This window comes from Urocitellus parryii, chromosome 8, assembly GCF_045843805.1.
Source record: "Urocitellus parryii isolate mUroPar1 chromosome 8, mUroPar1.hap1, whole genome shotgun sequence".
NCBI lineage: Eukaryota > Metazoa > Chordata > Mammalia > Rodentia > Sciuridae > Urocitellus > Urocitellus parryii.
In genome coordinates this window covers 114,024,939-114,051,148 of record NC_135538.1, presented here as the reverse complement: position 1 = coordinate 114,051,148, position 26,210 = coordinate 114,024,939, and the positions used below count along the sequence as shown (strand labels likewise).

The following is a 26,210-nucleotide window of genomic DNA, read 5'->3' as shown; positions in this document are numbered from 1 at the left end:
TCTTTCATAACAATTAGTACCATAATTTACTATGATTAAATACAAAGCTCTGTACTTAATATGTGTATTCAGCTATTTAAATCCTGACAAAACCTCTACAAAGAAGGACCTTATTAGTGCAGTGTTGCAGATATGAACATTGAAATTCAAGATAGATTCGCCTAAGGCCTCAAACTTAAAATTAGTTATATGGTAGAGTGCTGTTCAGAAATTACATATCTTGCTCCAATTCCAATTATCCCTCTTTCTATCATACATATTGTTTGATTTGAGAAAACCATAAAGGAAAGCTTTATTATTAAAAGCTAACATTATACACTACAGATCAAAAGTTTATAAATGTCTCCTTACCAAACTTAAGCATTTCTAGAAATAATTATTAGAGAAATATTTCCTTTACTTTTTTTTTTTTTTTTTTTTGGTGGGGGAGTACTTGGGATTAAACCTAGGAGCACTTTACCACCAAATTATATCCCCTTTTTATGTTAAGACAGGGTCTCACCAAGTTGTTGATGGTCTCACTAAATTGTGAGACATAATTTGTGGCTCACATAATTTGTGGCTGGCCTCAAATTTGTGATTCTCCTGCCTCAGCCTCCTGAGTCTCTGGGATTATAGGCATGCACCACCACACCTGGCTAGAGGAATATTTTCTAGAGTCCAGTATTCTGGTCTAATATACCAGGAATGCAAAATACTAGGAGGAAGTACAGTCAAAGTCTTCTGAAGTGCTTAGCATGTGAGAGTCTACTGTGAGTAAGGCTCTAGTCCAGGTGCTTTAAATACTATATAAGCTTTAAAATAAAAAAATAACAGCTGTGTTGTCTTTTTAAAATATTTATTATGATGGGGCTGGGGTTATGCTCAGTGGTAGAGCGCTCACCTAGCACGTGCGAGGCCCTGGGTTCGATTCTCAGCACCACTTATAAATAAATAAAATAAAGTTATTGTGTCCAACTACAACTACAAAAACTAAATATTTTTTAAAATTTTATTATGAAATATTACAAACATACAGAAAAAAAGCAGACAATGCAATACACATCCCATAGTAGAGGTTAATAATCTACTCTATTTGTTGCAGTCATTTGTCTTTTTTAAATAAATGGAACTACAGAAACAATTAAAGCTCTGCCTTAAAAACCCAACTCTCTCTCCTCAATGAGGCAGAAACTACCCAGAAGTTGCTGTGCTGTTCTTGTGTGAATGTGCTCATAAATTACACATGATTTCTTGTATAAACATTCAATAAGTGGTTTCATACTATACTGAGTTATTCTTCAGTATTACAACTTGCCTTTTTTACTCAACATTATGGTTTTGAGACCTATTCATGTAGCTCTAGTTCATTCTTTTCTCTGGGTATTATTTTCTGCTACAGAAATGAATCAAAATTGTTTTTATCCATTCTTCTATACATGGACACTTACATTGTTTCTAATGTTTCACTTTGACAACACCTGAGTAAACGTTCTCTCAATATCTCCTTGAGCACTGTGCAAGAATTTCTATCATATACTACAGATTGTATATTATAGTAGTTTTGCTGGGTCTTGGGTTACAAACATTTCAACTTAAAGAGCTAACTGCCAACTGTCCTCCAAAGTGGTTATTCCTATTGAAACTTAGGCAAGGGGATAAGTTGGTGCTATGCACCTTACCAACACTTGGCTTGGTCAAATTGTTAAAATGTTACCAATTTAATGAATATGAAATAAGACGTTTTAATTTGTATTTCCCTTATTTCTAGTAAGGCTGAGCACAGATTTATATGATAATTAAGTATCTTATGGTCATTTTGTGAATTTCCTTTCATATATTTTGCCCATTAGTTTTTTTAGTAGTTCTTTTTATTTTATTTGAGAGAGAGAGAGAGAGAGAGAAATGTTTTTAATATTTATTTTTTAGTTTTTGGCGGACACAACATCTTTGTTTGTATGTGGTGCTGAGGATCGAACCCGGGCACGCATGCCAGGCGAGTGCACTACCACTTGAGCCACATCCCCAGCCCATTAGTAGTTCTTTTTCTTATTGATTCACAAGAATTTTTATGAATTCAGGACACTAATCCTTAATATAATCTCCTACTATGAATCTTACTGCTTTTATAATGGTTTTATAAATGAAGTAATATTTGATACATACGAAAAATAAACATTATGTCACATCCATACATATGGTACATACATGTGTAATTATTGAATTATGAGGCATAACAATGTAATGAACACCCATGAGTTCAACTAATAAACCAATGCCAGTATCATTAAAGCCAAACCTACACGCCACCCCATACCATCCTGTATCACCTCCTACCTACCTCTATTAATGTTTATCCTTCCTCTGCTTTTCAAAAGAAACTGAATTTTGTTACGTCTATAAATGAGATCTTCTTTAGTTTTGGTTTTGAGCTTTATAAAAATGGTATCATTGTATATGAAGGCTTCTGCTATTTGATTTCTCCTCCTGATGTTGTTTGTTTCTTTCTTTCTCTGTTTTGATGCTAGGGATTGAACTCAGGGGCACACGACCACTGAGCTACAACCTCAGCCATCTTTACATTTTATTTTGAGACAGGGTCTTGAAAAATTGCCCAAGCTGGTCTCGAACTTGCCATCCTCCTACCTCAGTCTCCTAAGCAGCTGAGATTACAGGTATGCACCACCTGCCTGACTCAATGTTGTTTTTAAAATTGATCCATGCTATCACAGGTAACAGTAGTTCAGTTATTTTCACTGCTATAAAATATTCTGTTCCAGATGTAACCATTTCCCTGGATTATTTTCAGTGTTTTGCTGTTAGAGAAAAAGCAATAAACATTCTTCTGTATGTCTCCTGGTGTACACATGCATTATCTCCAGGGCATGTGACAGTGGTAGAAGTGCAGGACTTCTGTACATCTGGCTTATCTTTTCATTTGTGTCTTTTGATATACAGAGATTTGTTTTCCTTTAAAAATAATAAAACGAATCCCTCCTCAGTACTGACAGTGAGTTGATTCTCTTTTTACAATAAAAAAGCTGAGTAATATTGCATAGGAGTACCAGAAACTGCCTCAGTGGAAACAGAAACTATTTACATTAAATAAAAACCTGGCTGCAGGCTGCGTCTGCACATGTACAGCACGGTGCGATGCACACTGACCAACCCATGGAGACAGCTTCTGGCACTCAGGACCACAGAGTCGAACGTTTGCCACATGAGAGGAAAGCAAGGGCGGAGAGGAGAAAGTGAGGGGGTGGGGGGGTTCAGGTTCACTTCTGGTTCCGGAGCTGATTGGACAGCCAGTCCAGTCCTTCATAGAGCCCGTCCCCGCTGGTGGCACAGGTGGCCTGAATATACCAGTTCCTGTGACTTAGCGAGTGCAGCCCCAGCTTGTCTGTGATTTCGGCTGCATTCATGGCATTTGGGAGGTCCTGCTTGTTGGCAAACACCAGGAGGACAGCGTCCCGCAGCTCATCCTCAGCCAGCATCCTCATGAGCTCCTCGCGGGCCTCATTCACACGCTCTCTGTCATTGCTGTCCACCACAAAGATCAAGCCTTGGCTGTTCTGGAAGTAGTGGCGCCATAGTGGGCAGATCTTGTCTTGGCCACCCACGTCCCACACAGTGAAGCTGATATTCTTGTACTCAACGGTTTCCACATTAAAACCTATGGTGGGAATAGTGGTCACAATTTCACCCAGCTTCAGTTTGTAGAGAATCGTCGTCTTCCCTGCAGCATCCAGGCCCACCATGAGGATGCGCATTTCTTTTTTGCCAAAAAGGCCCTTGAAGAGGTTTGCAAAGATATTCCCCATCCTTGTGGGTGGTTGGAAGCGACACTGGCCAGAGACCTCCGCGGCGGCTGCTCCGAGCCAGGCGTTGGTTTCGCTCCCACCTGGTTTTAGCTTTAAAGTCTGAAACATGGATTGTGTCCTCCCCCAAAATCAAAGTATTTTCATTCTAATTATAAAAGTAAGAAACTATAGATACTCTTTAAATACTAGATTTATTCTAGCAAAGATGAATGTAAGTAAATCTTATTTGATCAAAGATCATAAAACCAGAGGTCTATTGCCACAAGAAAAGAATTCCTTTAAGATACGAAGGTGTTAAAAACAACTCTTAGAATTATAAAATATAGCCGACTGATAGCTCAAACCTGTGACAGGAAGAGTGATTCTGTCCCTCTGGGAGCAGAGCCCTGCCATGGGGACTCTCTCATTTTCCTACACTTACTTCCTGCACTGTATGCATCAGATGGAGCCTTTCCAATCTGAGGACTACACCCATCCCAAATCTTTGTCTGTTTTCCATGTGGGGGTACCCTCCAACTCCAACCTCTTCAATCTGTACCCTTTTTCATTTGTTGTCTGAGTATTTATAATGTCAATGAGAGTGGTCATCTAGAACAGCACTATTGCTGCTTAACAGTCATTTCAATCACACCATGTGTCCTAAACCTTATGACTTTCATTTCAGAGTTTTAGAAGTAACAAGGCAACTTCATTTCCCACTTAATCACTTCTATAAATTTCACACTAAAAATAAACTGACTAGGATTAAATATCTACATATGCATCATCTCTTACCTTGGTGGTTTAATAACTTCAAACTGATTCATACCTGTTACCTAATCAGTTACTGAGGCCTAAGGTTACTCAGGACCATGTCACAATTTAAAACATTACAGTAAGCAGCCAAGGAAGGAAGGTGAAACCTCTACTATCTATCTATCTATCTATCTATCTATCTATCTATCTATCTATCTATCTATTTGGTATTGGGGGTTGAATCCCGGAATGGTTTAACACTAAGCTACATCCCCAAGTCCTTTTAACTTTTTATTTTGAGACAGGAGCTCACCAATTTACTCAGGGCCTCTCTAAATTGCTAAGGCTGGCCTCCAATTTGTGATCCTCCTGCCTCAGGCTCCTGAGTTGCTGGGATTACAAGCATGTGCCCACTATGCCCAGCACAAGCCTCTACTTTGTGATTCCCAATGGACTAAAAAGCAATAGTCTTGGGGAAACAATTACACACATTAGGCTCAACCTGGAGGCAGTTTGTTTATTTAGGGAGCAGGGATTGAACCCTGGGGCCCTTAACAATTGAGCTATATCCTCAGCCTTTTTAATGTTACCTAATGTTTACTAATCAGTTATTTTTTGAGATAAAATCTTGCTAAGTAGCTGAGGCTGGCTTTGAACTTGTGATCCTCCTGTTTTACCCTCCTAAGCTGCAGGGATTACAGGCGTGCACCACCACACCAGGCAAATTTATATTAAGCATTAGTTAATATCAACTTTCAGCTTGGTAATAGCTGAATAGGATCGTTTAGAAATATCATTAATTAACATCTGGAAGACTGGGAGACTGGGAGAGGGCTTTATTTTAAATTATGCAAAGGGGTAATATGAGGATTACCTTAACTTATACCTTCTCATTTCTATTGTGAATAGAGTATAAATTTAAAGTTTATTCAGACTTTCAAAATTCTTTTTTTTTTTTAATTTTTTTTGTAGTTGTAGATGAACAGAATGCCTTTATTTTATTTGTTTACTTTTATGTGGTGCTGAGAATCTAACCCAGTGCCTCACACAGGCTAGGCAAGCACTCTCCCACTGAGCTGCGGTCCCAGCCCCTCAAAACTCTTTTTAAAGTGAAATTTAACTCCAAATATGGAAACTATGAAATCTCTTTCTTATAGAATTTTAAGTGGTCACTAGTGAATCTGATATGACCATTTGGTATCTGTCAAGGAGCATAAAGCTTGTCTGGAATATAAGTACAGTTTAAGGCACTTCAACTTAATCACTCCCAATATAAATGTAAGCAGAGTAAACAAAGGTTAAATCCTAACCTGAAAGGACTGGGGGTAAAGCTCAGTAGTAAAGCAGTTGCCTAACAGGCTTGAAGCCCCATGTTAGATATTCAGCAGTAACTAGAAAGAAAAAAAAAAATCACAAAGGATTCCTTACTTTTTGTGAGTTTCTAAAATATAAATATCAGTCCCCCAGAAAGGCAAAGCTATCATTTCAGATCATCTTTTCAGTGGAAGATCGCAACATTAACTACACAGCAGAATCACCCAGGGTTATATATCACAGACCAAATGAGTCAGCATTTCTGTGGGTAGGACAACAAAGACATCAATAGGTTTTGAAGCTTCCCAAGTGACTCGTATGTATAGCCAATGTTAAGAATCACTGTTTTGGGGCTGGGGATGTGGCTCAAGCGGTAGCGCGCTCGCCTGGCATGCGTGCGGCCCGGGTTCGATCCTCAGCACCACATACCAACAAAGATGTTGTGTCCGCCAAAAAAAACTAAAAAATAAATAATAAAAATTCTCTCTCTCTCTCTCTCTCTCTCTCTCTCTCCTCTCTCACTCTCTCTTTAAAAAAAAAAAAAAAAAGAATCACTGTTTTGAAGGTCTGAGTGGCGCACACTATATATAATCCTAGCAATTTAGGAAGTTGAGACAGAAGGATCAAAAATCCAAGGCCAGCCAGTCTCAGTATCTTAGCAAGACCCTCAGCAACTCAGAGACCCTGTCTCAAAAAATAAAAAGAGCTGGGGGAGCTGGGGATATAGTTCAGTAGGTAGAGTGCTTGCCTCGCATACACAGGCCCTGGGTTCAATCTCCAGCACAGCACCCCCCTGTTCCCCTCCCAAAAAAATGCTGGGGATATAGCTCAGTAGTAAAGAGCCCTTGGTTCAATTCCCAGTACCAGTGGTGTGGGTGGGAGATGGTCACTGTTTTATACAGACATAATGGAAGCATTTGACCAATCTATTCCTGATACTCCCTAAACCTGAACAAACTATGGAAACAGGTTTCTACCACAGATAGAATTTAGAAGTTTAGAGTATCACAGTTTCTAAGGAAAGGAGACAGTGTTGCAACTAATTGTACTAAAGTATCCCCAGGTTAATGTTAGATAAAAGACATCAAAGATTCATTTCAAGTTGGGTGGTAAAACATGCCTGTAATTCCAGCTCCTCAGGAAGCTGAGGCAGGAGGATCTTTGTTCAAGATCCTCTGTAACTTAAAGAGAGACCCTGTCTCAAAATTTAAAATTTAAAGGGCTAGCAGGGGATGGTGGCAAATGCCTATAATTTCAGCTACTCAACGAGACTAAGGCAGAAGGATTGCAAATTCCAGGCCAGCCTCAGCAAGACTCTATCTCAAACAAAATCATAAAAAAGGGCTAGGGATGTACCTTAGTGGTAAAGTGCCTCAAGATTTGATTCCCAGCAAAAAAAAAAGAAGAAGAAGAAAGAATTAATTTTAAGTTACTCCATCTTCAAAAGAGTAACAAATTCATCATAGTCTAAAGCCCACTGATAAGCTTCAAAAAATCAAAATAAATGCAAGCCCTTCCTCTGATTCTTTCTTAATCCCCCAGGCTTCCATTTTCACAAGTGACTGACATCTACTTACTAGGTGACCTACTAAGTGAGTTAATAAAGGTATTACAGAGAAATCTAAAATACACATATGATCATTATCCCAAAGTACAACACATATGTTGTACTTCAAACATGAACCAATTAATTAGCTATTGTTAATAATAAATTTTGGGCTGGGGTTGTGGCTCAGTGGTAGAGCACTTGCCTAGCATGCGTAAGGCACTGGGTTCAATCCCAGGACCACATAAAAACAAAACTAAATAAACCAAATAAAGGTACTGTGTCCATCTACAACTAAAAATAAATGAAATAAAATAATAATAATAAATTTTGCCTAGATAACATTTCACTAGTGAAATTAAACTATGTAAATAATTTCCAACTATTAATGTAAATGGAATAAGGTTATACTATCAAGGTAAATGCAATAAGGTTACCTATTTTTAAGCTTGTGGGGCATAATTTTACATGTGTATACACTCAAACATAAAATAATAAAAATTTCTCTTCTAGTTCTCCCCAATTTTGATTACCAAGTACTTTTTTTCCAACACAAAGTAAGAAAACATGAGGCCTATAAATTGAGGAGTCTTAACTTGCCTAAGTGAATTAAAATTTTAACAAATTGAGAACCAATGCCTAAAAATTCAAGGTAGATATATGCACTTAACTTTCATTGCGAAATCTCCAGCTTAAATATAACCCCCTTCCCAGGGAAAAGTGGGATAGGAAGGAAAAGTATTGTCAACCACCTAAAAAGTCAGAATGAGGTGACCCATTGAAAATGTCACAATCGGGCTGGGGATGTGGCTCAAGCGGTAGCACGCTCGCCTAGCATGCATGCGGCCCGAGTTCAATCCTCAACACCACATACAAAACAAAGATGTTGTGTCCGCCAATAACTAAAAAATAAATATTAAAATTCTCTCTCTCTCCTTCTCTCACTCTCTCTTTAAAAAAAAAAAAAAAGAAAATATCACAATCAAAACAACCCAATATTATCTGCTCTCCTTCAAGATTCCTTTTGGTGCTACCAACATAATCATAGCACTCTATAAGGTAATCATAAAAGCAAGGGATATTCTACAAATATTTATCATGTGAAAATCCATGTGTATATTTTTTAAACTTATTCACACTTGGTCTGTAGCATTTCAAAAGCCATAGCTATTACTTACTAGCTGACGTCTGTTTCTTTTCCAGGTTTCTGCTTTCCTTTTGGAATTCATGTTCTGGAAAGCTACAAATAGAAAACCAGTTCTAATCAAAGTTTATATAAAAATGGTTACTATTGAGTATATACTCTGGTTCAAGTCATATGAGACCCTAAGTTTTGTTTTTTTCTACCTTTATATAACAACTTCAGATGACACATTTCCCAGTAGGTCTGTAAGCCCAAATCAGAGGTTCTCAAGCATTACTAACTCAAAGAATCACATAACAAAAGCTCTAAACAGCACTTATAGGTGGATCATCTAGTCAGAAAGAACACACTAGGTCTTACTCCGAATTACAGGGAACTTAGTCTCAGAAACAAAGGTCCTGAAGTAGACTTAAAACATTCACTGTTTCTCAAAATTATCATCAAATTCCCAAGAGGAGCAATTGTTATATATGCAAGAATTTCTATGTTTAGGATACATTATTTGACATAAGCTTTTCTAGGATGAATTATAATTTATATGTAATCTTCAATGACTTGATAGCAATCAAATGTTCAAGTAGAAGTAATTCTCATTAAGGTAACTTTTTTTTCCCCTGCCATGACAGAAAGAAGACCCTAGAATAAATCCAGTCTGGAACTACTCCCAGGACCTTTTCCTTTACTACCTTTGCTTGCCTGCTCCAAATTCATCCCCAGAACTTGCCCAGTAGAGCTCAAAGAAAACTCTTTTCAACATCTGTCCTAATGTACCTGTTAGCATCATCTTGCCTCACCAGAAAATGCTCTCCTATCTTTCCTGATGAATCTGGTTGCCAGGGAAAACAGCAATTCCATAAGGAACAAAAACACCAATATCATTGTTAACGCTTACTGAAATCGCTGGGGAGGCTATGGTTCAGATTCCTATAAAATTCTGTCCTATGTGCTTTTTTCAGTCCCGTGCAAAGGCCAAAGTCCGAAAGTTTCACATGGCCCTATGGAGAGAAGAAAAAAAGTGATGGGGATGAACAATTCTTAATTATAGAACAGAACATTATCTTCTGCACCTTCCAGTATTTATTACATCTCTATGGCTAAAGTATACTGCTTTTTTTCCCCTTTTCTATTACAAAGAAAATTCTGTAATAACACTTAAAAAGAGCACCTTGAATTCTACTATATAAATAAAAAAGTCTTTATTTTTTCATATTATCTTTGGTTTTGTCCAAATAAATATAGGTTTTTAAACAGTTGAACCCTCCACAGCATCTGGAAACATTTTTACTACTTCTTTAATGAACACAGTGGCTATTACTAATGTCTAACTTCAATTGGCACAGTGCCTAATTATTACCTAACCATCCTAATACTTAACCATCCCAATTCTTAGCTCTCAGGTAATATGGATTTTAAGTACCCTATGATGGAGAGTTCTCTATCCCCAGCCCTAACCATACATAACACAGAGCACAACCTTAACAAAACAGTTGTTAAATGAGTAAATAAACAAATATTTGTTCATATAGCTTTTTCTCCTCTTGAATTATTTCACTGAGACAAATTTTAAGAAGTAAATTACTTAAAAGATAAAGGGAATAAATATTATTGCACAGTTCTTAATAAATGTTGCCATACCATATTTTTTTTAAAGAGAGAGAATTTTTTAGTATTCATTTATTTATTTTTTTTTTAGTTTTCGGTGGACACAACATCTTTATTTTTATGTGGTGCTGAGGATAGAACCCAGCACCCCGCGCATGCCAGGTGAGCATGCTACTGCTTGAGCCATATCCCCAGCCCATATTTTTTTAAAATAATTTTTTTTTAATTGTAGATGGACACAATACCTTTATTTTATTTATTTATTTTTATATGGTGCTGAGGTTCGAACCCAGTGCCTCACACATGCTGGGCAAGCACTCTACCACTGAGCCACCATATTCTAATCAGAAGCCTCTGACTTCTGATAATGCTTATCAAGGAAACTCACACTCCTATGAGTCAAACACCATGATCAGTGCTTTAATTGTGTTGTCTCATTTATAACTCTCACTGACTCAGTCATTATTACATAGCTTGCTTGTACAACAGCAAAACCAAAACCAAAAATTAGCTGGTGCTCTTTCCTGCCAGACCAGGATTACTTTACCTCTCCCAACATCCCTTATCTCATCTGAAAAATGGGATAATGATATCTTTCTGGCAGAAATGAGAAGTGATGTACATAAGGCTCAAAACACAACACCTGGCACACCATCAGCCCTAAGGAAAAAGCAGGTATTCCTGAGGTGGTGAATTTCTCTTCCCCCTTTACTGGGGAGTGAACTCAGAGCCTTATACGTTCTACTCAAGCACTCTACCACTGATGTATATCCCCAGTCCTTTTTATTTTTTATTTTCAAACAGGGTCTCACTAAATTGCCCAGGCTGGCCTTGAACTTGCAATCTTCTTGCCTTAGCCTCCTTTGTAGCTGGGATTACACACATGCACCATCAGGCAACCTTTTAAAATTTTAAATAAATAAATGGGGAGGTGAAACCAAACACAGGGAAAAAAAAAATGCTCAGGTCCCTTCTCAAGGTCACAAAATCAGAAATGGTATGGCCAAGGTTTGAGCCCCAATGACTTTAATGTCTGTGGTTTTTCCATGATACCACCTTCTTTAAGGACATTCTCAGGCTTTAACATAAAAATTTCTCAGAGGACAAAGCCACAGGAGCCCTGCTCAGATAGATCAGGTTTTATTGTTTTATTTTAAAGGGAATTCCGTGTGTTATGTGTATGTGTGTGTGTGTGCGCGCGTGTGTGTGTGTGTGTGTGTGTATAACAAAATGAACTGCCAAAAAAGGACAGCTTTGAGCTTGCTAACTTGGTATTTCTTTTTACAGATCTGCGAATAACTTGTTCTACAAGCCAAGAACACAGTTTAATTTGCAGTTCTCTAAATTACATGTTTTGCCTGGACACCTCTAAGAAAGAAGATGTCTAACAAAAAGATCAGTACATGGAGCAAATGCTATTCAAGCCCAGACTTTTAGAAAATGCTATAGCTATTGTGGGCACACAGCAGAAACTCAGGACTTCTGCATTTTCACTCCTATAATCAATATAGCTGAACACATAAATGAACTTGCTTATGAGAACATTTTATGACAAGTCTGAGCTAGCATAATAGGGGGCAAATCAATACCTTCCAGAATCCCCCACTTCTCTTCAGCTAAATGAAGTCCCCAAGTTCTTGGCCTTCAACATGTTTGCTGGACATGACTATGGACTAAGCACTAATGTGCCTGCAGTATAGGACCAGGACATGTGAACTCAAAACCACAAGAGGTATGCTAGTACTTTATTAAAAATATATCTTAGGAAGAAAAAAAAAATATATATATATATATATCTTGGGGGGCTGGGGCTATGGCTCAGTGTAGAGCGCTTGCCTACCATCTGTGAGGCACTGGGTTCAATTCTCAGTACCACATATAAATAAATGAATAAAATAAAGGTCCATCAACATATATGTAGATGTTAACGGACCTTTATTTTATTCATTTATTCACATATACATATATGCATGTATGTATCTGGGGTTGGGGTTATAGCTCAGTGGTAGTACACTTGCCTAGCATGTGGGTTCAATTCTCAGCACCACATATAAATAAATAAAATAAAGGTCCATTGACAACTAAAAAAATATTTTAAATTATATATATTTATTTGTGTATGGATATCTCAACTTAATGGCATAGGAAAATATCTCCATAGCATTAATATTTTAAAAGCAGAATTCTAAGCTATTTTCATGGATGCTAACTTTATATAAGTTACTAACACAAAGAGAAAGATATCAAAGCTATTAAAACAGTGGTAACCTTTCAGTGGCGAGATTATACATTATTTTTCTTCTTTATATTATTCAAATTTTCATTTATATGATTATTTTCATAATGAAGAAAAAAACTACTAACCAGAAGAAATTATTTGACAAGTCTCTTGATCTCTTAAAACAGAAAAACAAAGGGTTTCAAAGAAAGATAGAAATCTTCAGGACTTTCAAAGGCAAAAAAAATATAAAAAGACAGCAAGGAAGAAAAATACACTAGGCATAAAATTTACTTTTATACTTAGAAGAAAAATTCAGTTAAGATAAAAATTCTGCATAACATAAACAACATTCTAAAATTTTAGAGCTAAAGAGACTTTAGAGCTTCTGTAGATCAGTATTTTCACTATCTAGATGAAAACAGTGAGGTCCAGATAATAAGAGATTTGCTAAGGTTGGGCTGGGGTTGTAGCTCAGTGGTAGAGAACTTGCCTACTATGTGTGAAGCACTGGGTTCGATCCTCAGCACCACATAAAAATAGAATAAAGGTATTGTGTCCACCTACAACTAAAAAAAAATTTTATATATATATATATATATGTATATATATATATATATATATATACACACACACACAGAAAAACAGAGAGAGAGAGAGAGAGAATACATTTTAAAAAAGAGAGAGATTTGCAAAACTTATCCAAAATTCAATTAGCAGTATAGAGAGTCTCTTCTAATTTACTGTGAGTTTAGAAACTAAGCAACTATGCTTATTTGCATATTTATATTTATCTCAAAATAAATATAAACAGGCCAGTACAACAGAAACTGAGCAGGGGATATAATTAAAAACCTGTACTTGTGCCAGGTTTTTTGTTGTTGCCTTACTTCCTGGTTCTTGGCCTGGTTCCTCATTAACTGATGAAGTTGCCCAACACAGAGGTTTGGATAGGTAGTGTATTATCAGTATAGTTAATTATATGCTAAGAGAAAATTACTATCTTTGACTTTATTGCAAACTAACCCTCTAAATTAATTTTATTCTTGAGCATTTTCAAGGATGTCTTTTAAGAGGAATGTTCAATCAAACTGCAGAATCATGAGCCTTTCAGAGAGTAGAAGTAACAGCAAACAGCTATCAAAAAAAAAAAGAAGAAAAACATACAAGGTCAATCACATGGCCCCTATGTCACAGGTGGTTCAGGTGTTATGGCAAAGGCTGCTCAGAGCAGCACACACCGCCTGCTGATACCCCAACACATACCTTGCTGTCCAAGAGAAGGTTGTCTGGTTTGATGTCTCTATGGATGAATCCAAGTTGGTGAATAGAGTCTATGGCTAATACTGTTTCTGCTATATAAAACTGAGTTTCCTCTTCGGTCAGAGTGTCTTTTTTCATCAACAAAGTCATCATGTCCCCTGGAGGTGGAAAAATACAAAGCCACCACCACACATCCACACACAGACACACACACACAGACACACACACACAAGCAACACATAAGTAAGTATTGGTTTTCAAATATGTATTCTCTATCTGCCAACATAAGGCACATAAACAGAACCCTGCTGTGCACCAGAGAATGACCCACACTGCCAATATGGCTGTGCAGGGAAGACAAGTAATAACTGATAATACTTAAAGGGAAATAAATAAATAAATAAATCACAGCCACAGAAAGCAAAACATTTTCATAATTAAGCTATGGGATACTGACCACTTTGCTGTGATTTGCATTTTGCTTTTGAGAGGAAAGAAAATTTCTCCTAAACTTAACATTTTTTTTAAAAAAAAAAGCATATTTGCTTAAGATAATTATTTGGACTAAAGGGAAAACTACTTTGCTTTTATTTTGCACAAATACCTGAAAACCTCTCTGCCTCTAGAAGCAAATGGCACTTCACATAGGTTGTGCTGTTATTGTTAGAGAAACTGAAATGTCAAACAAAAATGTAAATATCTGGGAAGGCTAAAAACAAGCTTTCCATCTTCTATTCACAAAACACTGGAAGATAAACCAATAAAAAGGCAGGACTTCTGCAGCCAAGCATCAGTCAACAAAAGCTGAAAATGTTGTAGACTGGAATGCATAATAACTGCCTCACAGAAGTGCACACTGAACACCTCTTGAGATCAGTGTTTTGTTTTTTTCTTCCTAGTGTCTTGTTATACAGGTACAACAAATGTATACCTATATCCTTTCCATCACTTTTAAAACAATATCAATTTTAGCAACCTCTTTAGTTTTCTGCAAAGTCAATATTTAGTTATTTCTGCTTAATACAAGCAACATAAAATAGCAGAAAAAAAGATTCAGATCCTAAAACTCAACAGTTAGACAAAAGCAAAGAAAATATGCATAAGTAGTTTAAAGATAAAAGAATAAGAAAGATTCAGTTTAAACCTCATATAAAGCCATGTAATGTTAGAAAACAAGGAAAAGAGAAAGAAGCCTTTGTTTCAATACAGCATCATGCTGCTTTTTAAATTTCATTTCATTCATAATTTTATTCTTTGTATTCTTGGGAGAAAAGTAGACATTTTTCACTCAGGCAAAAATTACATCTTCTTTTTGGTCCAAGACTTGAAAAATGCATTCCTAATTACTCCTGGCAACATTCAATCAGGAGGCACACCAAAGACCAGGGAAGTGCATGCAGACCAACATTAAGTGGCCTCCACTTGTGGCACAGGACAGCAGCCAACAGCTTCACACAGCACCTGTGTGGGCCTGCCCAGGTGACCAGAGAGCTCAATCTAGATGATCTAAGGCTTTGTAGGCCAGCTCCACCAAGTGCAAAGGGCAGGGACCAGGAGGCATGAGAAGCTACAGAAGATGGTGCAGATAAGGTCTGAGGAGACACACATCAAGGAGCTGGTGACCAAGCTGGATTGTAGTTCTATTTAAATACTAGCATGTAAATATTAAAAAGTTTCTCCTCATTCTGCCAGACAGACTCTTTTCTAATCTTGATCAATTGTTAATAAAAAGTATCGGTAACCCTATATCTAAACTAAGGGTTGTCACAAGATCATTATCATGCCACAATTGTGTTTGCTTTGCCAAGAACCAAAAAGGAAACAGTTATCTTTTGTTTTTCCTCCACCAGAGTTTGCTTAGAATTCATCTGCTCACTGAGAAACAGACTGTGTTCCCCAAAACAGATGATATGTTCTGTTCTGAGTTTACTTTGTGCAGCCTTAGGAGGGGCACATGCAGAGATATGCAAAACTGGAAATCTCCAAAATGAGAAATTAATTCTAGCTACTAATATAGACAATGAGAAAGTTACTCCTTATTAATAAGTAATAGAAAATGAAATTAAAAAAGTTGAAGCAAAGAATATTATAGCTTCAATTTTGTCACTTGAATACCTTACACATGATTCCCATTGACAGGAGGAAAGAAAGCAGAGCTGCCTAATTTATTCCTACACATATTCAAAAGAAAAGGGAAAAGAAAGAACTGTCCATCTGAAATCATGAGAATGAATGAAAGGTTACTAAGATTATAGAAAGGCACCCCAGCACAAGACAGGCTATTGACCTCCTTTATAGACCTAAAAGAAGATACAGAAAGAACTTTGTGAGCACAATTAAAAGTAGAAAGGAGGGTTAATTGTTGATGTGAGAAAGAGAAACCACAGAACAAAAAGGAAAAATGACCTTTCATCGTTAAGTAATTACCTCCAGGCAGGAACTCCATGATTAGGTAGAGGTTTAGCTTATCCTGAAAACTATAGAACATTTTCACAACCCACAAACTGTCTGCCTCCACTAGAATGTCACGCTCCGCACGAATGTGGCCAACCTGGAGGTATACGCATTTGATTAATGACAAGCCTTGCTCTGCTTTATTAGACTGCATATTTGCTTAAAACAATTTAAATACTGTTTTGAGTATTTAATTGTGATGATGTAAAAGATCTATTTACGCAAACCTACTAACTCAAAATTGACAATTGATTTGAAAATATTTGGTGATGAAAACTTGAGTGATGAAAGTCTTTTAAAAAAAGGCAAAATGAATGGCTACAATACAAATGGCGACTTTAACATGCTATAAATTAAACCTCTGATTAGTTAAAATTACCACTCTTTCGCACATATTTTTGTTTTCTTTTTTAATTTTTTTTTTTAGTTGTAGATGGACACACAATGTCTTTATTTAATTTTATGTGGTGCTGAGGATCCAACCCAGCGCCTCCCACATGTAAGGCAAGTATTTTACCACTGAGCTACAGCCCCAGTCCCCATATTTTTATTCTAATAATCCCTTATGATAAAAATAAGTCCCTAAAGTGAGACTCTCCAAACAAGTCCTCCCTCAGGTCTGCAATGATATCTAAAATGACAGTGACAATTCAAGAATACTATGATACCACAGCATTTAGTTTACCATGGTGCAAAGTATATGTGCTCAGTTAATTCTTACTACATTAAAACATGAGAACATCTGCTGGGCATGGTGGCACACATCTGTAATCCCAGCTTCTCTGGAGGCTAAGACAGGAAGAAGGCAAGTTTGAGGTTAGCCTGGGACACTTAGTGAGACCCTGTCTCAAAATAAAAAAATTAAAAGGGCTGGGTAAAAAATAAAAGCTCAGTGGTAGGGTGCCCCTGCATTTAATTCCCAGTACTGAAAGAAAAAAAAAGAGAGAGAGGGACCAACTAAGAAAAGTTATGAATTAAAATTAATGACATTTCTAGTTTTCTTTTACTAAAATATCTAGCTGAGAGCAGGTTGCAAAAAGTTAGAGAGAATTGGTAGAATTATTTTGCTAAAATAATGTTTTATAATATGAAACTTGTCATACTGACTTTAAATATATAATAGCAGAACATTGCTACCTATTATGAAATCCCATCCTTCCCTTTTTTTTTTTTTTTTTTTGTTGTTGTTGTTGTGCAAGATCTTGCTATGTTGTGGAGGCTGCGGGCCTCAAGCGTGAAATTTTTCTGCCTTAGCCTCCTCTCCTTAAAAATGTCACAAGATCCAAAGTTGGGTTTTATCGAGTCTAAAAGTTTTATTTGTACACAATCCAGATCTTTAATAGAGATTTGTGTCTTAATCTATGCTATAAGTCTGTCTCTCTCTCTTTTTTGGTAATAGGAATTGAACTCAGGGATGCTTAACCACTGAGTCACATCCTCAGCCCTTTCTATTTTCTATTTTTTGAGACAGGGTCTTGCTAAGTTGCTGAGGCTGGTTCTGAACTTGCCATCCTCCTACCTAGGCTTCCTGAGCTGCTGCGCCTAGCTTGTTACTAGTCTTGAGTTTTTATGTTCCAAAGTAAAAGATGCACCAAGATTCATAAACTGACACTTTCGTTGGCAAATCAGCCCAATGATTTTGTTTTGATTAATATAGTGCTTTACACACTTGTTTTACTGAGGTGTCTTCAACAAGACCAGGTACTCTTCCATTTGAACACAGCCCAGTCTCTGTCCTATATTACATTTACATTTAACCTGCTTTATTTTTCCAAGCTAATTCTCAGGGCCCTGGAGGCATTTTATTTACATATTTGAGTTTTCAGACTCTACTAAAATTGGTCTTTGGGGAACAACAGCTTTAATTTTTACATTTTTACTTCTGTATTTATGGTATGGGGTGAAAAAATGTACAATAAGGGTGATAAGGAATAATCAAATAAAGCATCTGCATTTATTCAACCTTACGATAAAAATAAAGCTTTTGGGAAATTAATGCTGCTTGCTGACCTGTAGCTCTGCAACCACAGCTATGGCCCCATTCAGACATTAAAAACTATACAAAGTGGCCTTCATGTGCCTGTTTCCTTTAAGGCCCCTATCTACTGCAGGGAGCAGAGAAAAGGGGGGCACTACCATTACTACACTCACCTCGGAAGTCAAAATGGTGACTTCGGCATTTCCTGTTTGTTAAGGGGAGAGCTAGTCATTGCAAGCACACCTTGCCATTCTCTCCTGAGGCTGAAATGATAGCCAGGAGTCTCGAGATCTAGAAGTAGAATCAGTTGAATAGCGGAGAAGAAGGGAAGCACCAAAAAGTTCTCTTTCCTCCATTCTGTAAATATTTAATAGGGTGGGGTGCAAACTGCTACCTGGGGCACTAAGAAAGCAGAGATGAAACTAGGCTTTGTCCTGTCATTAACAGTACATTGGAATCACAAGTAAAGGTTTTTCTTTGCTCTAGAAACATCTGACACCAACTAAATACTAATGTCTTATCCTTTAAAATTTTTCCAAGTAGAATAAATTTCCATCTTATAGAGCAAAATAACAAGCTGAACTCTCTTAATTCATCTCAGTTCAATAAAGTCACCAAAAATAAATAAATAAATTTTCCTCTGGACAGGCACCTGCAAATATAAAAAGTTAGGCTTTGAATCTAAACTTTGTCAGTTCTACTCAAAAATGATAATGGATTTGCACTGGGCAACTAACTTTCACCTGTGCTCCTTCGAGATGATAGACCTACATAGAGTCTGTGGTCATAGACTTTAACTGGACTATACCAAGATCAAATCAAGGTAACTGGTCCATCACTTAAGGTGAGCTAAACAATTAAGTTAATGTTCCATTTAATGCATAAATTAATGCAATGTTTAAAATCCTAATTCTATTTAGATATGTCTTTTATTTTCATTGAGAAAAATCTAAGGAATTCATTTCTAAAAAGGTAGGACATTTGACAAAAGGTTTGGATCATTAGATACCATGTTGAGCACAAGGCACATGCTATGTGGAATTAATAACTCTGAAAGTCATAAAATTATTACTATACTTTACAATTTTCTTCTGTTAATTATTTGATAAGTTTTAAGCCTTCATTAAAACTATAGAAAGCATGTCTTATAAAAATAAACCTTACTCATGAAATGCAAATAATAATGACTAGTCAATAATAGAAATGTTATATTTTCCTTCTCAAGATTAACTGGCATACTTTCAATACCTATGCACTCATAACATACACTAATTTCTAGATAATACATAAACAGGGTTATACTGCATTATGTATTTATTTATTTATTTTCAGTATTAGGGGTTGATCCCAGGAGCATTCTCTATTCTACTATTAAGCTCTACTCTGACCCTTTTTATTTTTTTTGATATAGAGTCTGGCTAAGTTGGCAAGGTCAGTCTGAAATTTGTGATCCTCCCATCTCAACCTGAGATTACAGGCATGTGCTACTGTGCCTGGCTTACACTGCCTTTTGCATAAGATTCATGTTAGCTTAAAATATAGCATCTGAAGATTTATTGCCTGAGAACCTGAAACTCCAAAATTCCTTGGAGTCTAAAGCTTCTGGGTAACACATGAAAATTAAAGAGAAAATAAAACTTCCAAATTTTGGAGGTGGCACTTGAATGAAGGCAGAGAAGACTCCATCATTATACTACCTCTCAAGTGGTAGACAGGACTGGATGTAGGGCCCACCTCCATCCTGAGCCTTGGGCTCTATAGAGAAGCTCTCCCTGCCATTGGATCCTATAACACTGGACCTTTTACAGGACAGTTGAGGAATCACTCACAACAATCCATTCTTAAGAAAGCAGCTAACTAAACTAGATTTATAAAAAGTCTGTTTCACTTTTTAAAAATATACCTTTCAATATTTGTACCTCACTTATGTTGCATACAGAATTTATGTATCTCATAGACCTATTTGCAAAGTGGATTCAGGTTTTAGAAAGCACTGAGGTTTTTTGGGGGCTGACGTGCTAGGGCCTCAGTCATGTTAAGTAAACACTCTACCACTGAGCTACATCCCCAGTCCTTAGGAAGTGTTCTTAATCATTAAAGGAAAAATTGCACTGCTCTTCCATTTGCATTATATTTTTAAAAATTTATTCAGATATTGGAAGATCAGTCTCTCTCAGGTAATGATGAGCTACCTAAAAGACCTAACTTTGGTTTAAGTGGGAATGAATGAACTTACAGAATGAAGCACATTGAGATACACTTTACAATGTCAATTCTAAACTCTCCTAGTCCTCAGTTCCAAGGTGTAAAAACACTTCCTATTTCTCAGCATTTGATAAGCATACCGCACCAAGTATGACCTCAAAATGAGGTTCTCATGACAAGACTATCTCCTAATCAAGTGGGAGACTCATACAACAGCTGCTTCTATAACAGGTTTTCAACATTAAAATGACTACCCATAGGCATGATTTGCAATTTTAAATATGTAACCACTTCTTTGAAAGGGTAAAAAAGTAGTTATCCTATGTATAGTTGTACGTAACAGAGCTAAAGAAAACTATAATAAAATATACATTGCAACTAAGAAAATAGTTTTAGAGACAAAAAATTCAGAGGATAACCAAAAGCACTGTTCCAACTATGCTTTACCTGCTCTTTTTCAAGCATATCTGCTTTACGGAGGATTTTCATTGCATATACATGCCCTGTATCTTTCTTCTGAACAAGCCGCACCTTAAAAAGTCAAAAGAAATGCCAAGTCAAAAGTCCATGCTACCAAGTTCATGCTTTCATGTGTTATGACAAAGACAAGGATGTTTTGTTTTTGTTTGTTTGTTTTGGGTTTAAGTAGGGCCCAAAAAGTTAAACTGAAACAGTATCATAATTTGAAATAAGCAAGTAGTAGTTAAAGAAGCAGAAGAAAATGCTTTCAGCATCTCAACTTAGTAGTAATGTCACTGTTGGTAACATTCTCAAACATCTGTATATTTGAACAGCTTTGGCTCCCCAGTTGAGCAAACCAATCTAATTTAAAACCTTCTCAATTCCAAACTTAAGGATGAGTTAAATCCCTGGCATGTTATCTCATCATAACTGAAAACCTAAGCAAATGATTATAACAACATTTACAAATAAAAGTAAAAACTCACACAGGAAAAATGTCTGGAAGTAAAATGTTAAAGTTTCATGCAGTTTTTTTTTCTCTTTTATATTTTCCAAGGTTTTAAAAGAGAACAGATAATTTTATGATGAAAAGAAAATTAATAGTCTACAAACCAAAAGAAAAACTTCTTGGCACGTTACTGCATATCCTCCCCTTCTCTCCCAAAACAAAGTTCTCTGTCCCTTGCTTCAAGTTTTTCCTGAGTCCCATGTCCCTTTCTCCCTGAGCAGAAAACCATTCTAAGATTTTTTTTTCCTTCTCTCAAGGGGTCTCAAAAGTGATTCTGAATACTAAGGGATCAATTTTATGTTTCACTCGTGCCTTTGAAATATTACATGTCCCCTGAGTACTGGTTTTTAATAATATGCTACTCCTTCTATACAAAGCTAATTTAACTATTATATGAGCAAGTCACCCACTTAGGGTGTTTCCCATTAATAAGAATGTTCTTTCATGGGCCCAGTCAAACTCCTGCAACAGCTTGATCTGGTGATCAAGCAGAATTCATTTACAAGCATAGCTGGGCAAAGGGGCTAGGAATGTAGCTCAATGGTAAAGCACTTGCCTAACATGTGTGAGGCCCTGAGTCTAATCTCCAGCACCACCACAAAAAAAAAAAAAAAAAAAAAAAAGAAAGAAAGAAAAAAGGAGTATCTGGGCCAGGGTCTGGGGACAGAACTCAATGCTTGAGTACCTACCTAGCATGAAGCCCTGGGTTCAATCCCCAGGACTATTATGTAAAATTATTTTAAAAAAAAGGAGGTGGTCCAAAGTTGCAAATGCTTCTAGTTCTCTACCACTACCTATATAACTCCTTTCTGTAAATTCTCTATCTTAAGGCTATCTTTTAAGAGATATATGAATAAAGGGCGGAGATATATTATTAGTCTGCTCCTGGAGAAGTAGAGTGGTACTGGGAAAAACAAAAGCTGTAAGATCAGACTTAGGCCCAATTTCTGGTCCTGGTGTTCAACTGCTGTGACATTGAGTCTTTACATACCTCCTCAGGGTATTAACTTTAATCTATAAAATGGGTTTTTGTCATGATTATAGGAGGAAAAACTGAGTAAATAACAAATTGATTTCCTTCTACCTTTCAAATCTCCCTCTTGATCAATATTTAAAATAGCAACATTATCTCTAGCAAAAAAATGAATAGAGATCGGGGTCAGTGAAGAAGAGATGAATGAGAGAAAGAGGCTAGACAGAGCAGGTAGGACATGGGCGTGCATGCCTGACCTACCAACCCCCACATATTTCATTTCAATAATGATATGTTAGAAACTTTGGAATTACTTTGGGGTTTTTGGTACTTTTCAAGCAGCTATAGTTTTTACCTCACCAAATGCTCCTCTGCCTATGACTTTTAAGGACTCAAAATCTTCCAATCCAAGTCTTGTTCTCTTCAAACGAAGAAACTCTGTCTCCTTCCGAGCATGTGCTGATCTCCTGAGTCTTTTCTAGTGTTTAAGAAAGAAGAGGAAAAATAAGGAGTTGAAATTATGAAACTTTACAATTAAGTCATATATGTGTCTTGCTCCGCTTGAGAACAGAGCCACACCAGACTGGACAATCTCACATGACAGTACAATAAAAGGATCCTTAAGAGATCATCTGTCCTTTCCCTGGCCTTCAGACACAAGAAGCAAGCCACATTGACTAGATGGCTGCCTCCTCTGAAAGTTCTGACTAAACTACTCCAGCAATGACTATTCTAACATTTCTAATGGAGGAGAATAAACAATGCTTTCTTTTAACCCTTTTTATATATAATAAAAGTTATGTTTTTCTATTTTTCTCTGGATTTTTGTTGCTATTGTTTATTTTGTTTTGCAGTTCTGAGGATGGAACCTGGGGAGCACTTTATCCAAGTGCCCTTTTTAGTTTTAAGACAGGGTCTCACAACTTCCTGCCCTTTTTAGTTTTAAGACAGGGTCTCACAACTAAGTCACACTGAGGCTGGCCTTCAACTTTCAATCCCGCCTCAGCCTCCTGAGTTGCTCAGATTATAAGCATGAGCCACTGTGCCCAGCTCCTCTAGGTTTGCATAAATGCTACATATGGTTTATTGTGTGCTTGAATTTTCTATTATTCTTACAAATATTGCATATTTTTCACAACCATCTTGGGTTCTGTGATTTGTTTCTATTTTTGAAGGCATTCCCACTGCCATTGAGTTACTCTGCATAGTCCTTTTTTTTTTTTTTTTTTTTTTTTTTTTTAAAAAGAACATTTTTACCTTAGTTCTCGGCAGACACAACATCTTTATTGGTATATGGTGCTGAGGATCGAACCCGGGCCGCACGCATGCCAGGCGAGCGCGCTACCGCTGAGCCACATCCCCAGCGCCTGCATAGTCCTTTAATAACTGTATTTTCTCCTACGGAATTTGTAGGCAGTGGGCAGAGGGCTAATTTGAGATAGGTAATTTGCCTCATTTCCATGGAGTCTTTTCACTAAACTCATAAGAATGCTATATCTTGCTAAATTTTAATTTGATCTCATTGACTTCATCCTTTTTCTTGGAATTCTAATCTAGGCACAAGGGTGCCTAAAGAAGTCTTCCTTTCCAGGGTATCTAATAATTAACTTCTCCCTCTTCAAGAATACCCAAATCCAGAAGCATGCCAATCCTCAAGTTCCTTTGTAACTCAGCCCAAACCCTTCCTCCCCAGGCACCAAGGCTAACTTGAGCGACATGAGACAACTTTCCATGCTGGATTTCAAGGAAGATTTTTCCAGTATTAATTACCTCTTCATCTTTTAGGCCTTCCTCTTCCATCACTTTTTCTAACTTCTTTTGTCTAAAACAAACAATAATAACAACAAAAGATATATGAAACAATATTTGAATGATTTTCTGGAAATTCTATACAAAATAAGAAATAAAAAGGGTCACACGCAGAAGAGCATGCCTTTAATTCCAGTGACTTGGGAGACTAAGGCATAAAGATTCAAAATTCAAGGACAGCCTCAACAACTTAACAACACCCCATCTCAAAAATAAAAATAAAAAGGGATAAGTATGCACATCGATGTTTATAGCAGCACAATTCACAATAGCTAAACTGTGGAGCCAACCTAGATGTCCTTCAATGGATGAATGGATAAAAAATGTGGCATTTATACACAATGGAATAAAAAATAAGATCATGGTATTTGCAGGGAAATGGATGGTATTAAAGAATATTATGCTAAGTGAAGTTAGCCAATCCCAAAAAAACAAATGCCAAATGTCTTCTCTGATATAAGGGGGGTGAATCAAAATGGGGTTGGGAGGGAGTGCAAGGGAGGAAGATTACCTCTAGATAGGGAATAGGGGTGGGAGGAAAAGGGAGAAGGGGAATAGCATGGATGGTGAAAGGAGACCCTCATCGTTATACAAAATACATATATGAACATGTGAATTTGGTGTCAACTACCTTATATACAATCAGAGACATGATAAATTGTGGTATAAAGATGTATTAAAAATTGTAATGCAAAGAAATAATAATAAAAAAAGAATAAATATACAGCTTGTGAGTAAAGCACTCCTGGGTTCAATCCCTAGTACCAATAAACAAATAAATAAAGGAAATATAGTTCAATAGTAAAATGCCCCTGGGTTGATTTAAAAAAAAAACAAACCTGTATAATGTGTTAATGCAATAGAGAATCTTGTTTTGAAACCAAATGTTCTTTTTTTCTTTCTCAGTTATTTCCTCCTTACCAAACCACAAAACAGCTGGTATTTGATAACTGCTTGTATCAGAGTGCTTCTTTCTCTCTCTGTAACTGAAATCTACTTCCTTTATTTCACACCTTCTTCCCCCTTCCTGCCATGAGTGAAGAGTAATAAATAACAAAGGTAGGGCTGGAGTTGTAGCTCAGTGGTAGAGCACTTGCCTAGCATGTGTGAGGCACTGGGTTTGATTCTTGGCCCCACATATAAATAAATAAAATAAAGGTCCATCAACAACTAGAAAAAATATTTAAAAAAATAATAATAGGGCTGGGGATATAGCTCAGTTGATAAGGCCCTGGGTTCAATCCTCAGCACCACAAAAAAATAAATAAATAAATAACAAAGTTAAAGGCAGAATTTAAAGATGAGGAGGGAGAGCTAATCCAAAAAGGTGATTGACACCACTATCAAAACTTTAGATTCCAAATTTTTGGAGTACTAAATAATGGGGGTGGGGAGGTAGTGCAAGAGATTGAACTCAGGGCCTCCTTCACACCCCTAGCCTCATGGGAGAATTTTGTTTTTCTTTGTGGTACTAAGGATTGAACCCAGGGCTTTGTGCACACTACATAAGCAGTTTACCACTAAGCTACATTCTGAGCCCTCAAGAATATTTTTGATCTATAGTTTCACAGTGATTTGATAAAATGTAAGAAACACATGCAAAACTTCCTTACAACCAATTCTATAGATCCAATCTTCATTTATTCAACATAATTTTTTTATAAAAGTTCAAGGGCTGGAATCTCTCCTCACCACTTATCAGCAATCCAGATAAAAAGGCAATATGAGGTGGGGACGAATAAAAGTCTAGAGTAGGTGAAGCAAAGCATGTAGCCAAGTGTGGCTGACACACACAGCACTTCCAATGCCACATCAATGTTGGCTCTTACTCTGAAGACAACTAAGAGCTAACAGGTTGTATGTAAAATGTGATAAGATTTCTATCTTAGAATACTAACTGGCAGTAATGAAGATCTGATGGACTGGCAGGCAGGAACTGCAAGTGACTGAGAAAGACCTAAGGCTAACTAATTCAAATACACATTGAAGTTCTGGTACTAGGGCTGGAAAACTAGAATGAAGTGAAGGAATTTATTATAAAGATCAACTGCAGTAGGAATCACAGAAAAAGTCTTAAAAATTTCTTGTCTGGGAGATAATGATGCCCCTGACCAAAATAGGAAACAGAAGAATATAGAGGGGGCTGAGGATGTGGCTCAGGCGGTAGCGCGCTCGCCTGGCATGCGTGCGGCCCAGGTT

The 26,210-nt window shown here is 36.9% G+C and overlaps 2 protein-coding genes across 3 annotated transcripts in view; both read right to left on the bottom strand.

The window, feature by feature from the left end:
• Stk38 (serine/threonine kinase 38) overlaps nt 1-26,210 on the bottom strand; it is a 48,955-nt gene that overhangs the window by 5,506 nt on the left and 17,239 nt on the right. For both annotated transcript variants that reach the window (XM_026383472.2, XM_026383471.2), the window contains exons 3-9: nt 23,973-24,024; nt 22,558-22,680; nt 20,707-20,790; nt 16,050-16,173; nt 13,626-13,780; nt 9,432-9,534; nt 8,574-8,635 (exon numbers count right to left, since the gene is read on the bottom strand). In XM_026383472.2, the coding sequence (XP_026239257.1) occupies nt 8,574-8,635; nt 9,432-9,534; nt 13,626-13,780; nt 16,050-16,173; nt 20,707-20,790; nt 22,558-22,680; nt 23,973-24,024 (703 nt within the window). The remainder of the gene's footprint in view (nt 1-8,573; nt 8,636-9,431; nt 9,535-13,625; nt 13,781-16,049; nt 16,174-20,706; nt 20,791-22,557; nt 22,681-23,972; nt 24,025-26,210) is intronic.
• LOC113179068 (ADP-ribosylation factor 1) lies at nt 3,011-3,923 on the bottom strand. Its single transcript, XM_026383474.2, has one exon. It carries the CDS (start codon nt 3,906-3,908, stop codon nt 3,255-3,257), a length of 654 nt encoding a protein of 217 aa, XP_026239259.2. The 5' UTR covers nt 3,909-3,923; the 3' UTR covers nt 3,011-3,254.

Bases quoted from the DNA above. Each gene is read 5' to 3' on its own strand.
- LOC113179068 (XM_026383474.2), bottom strand. From the start codon at position 3,908: ATGTTTCAGACTTTAAAGCTAAAACCAGGTGGGAGCGAAACCAACGCC.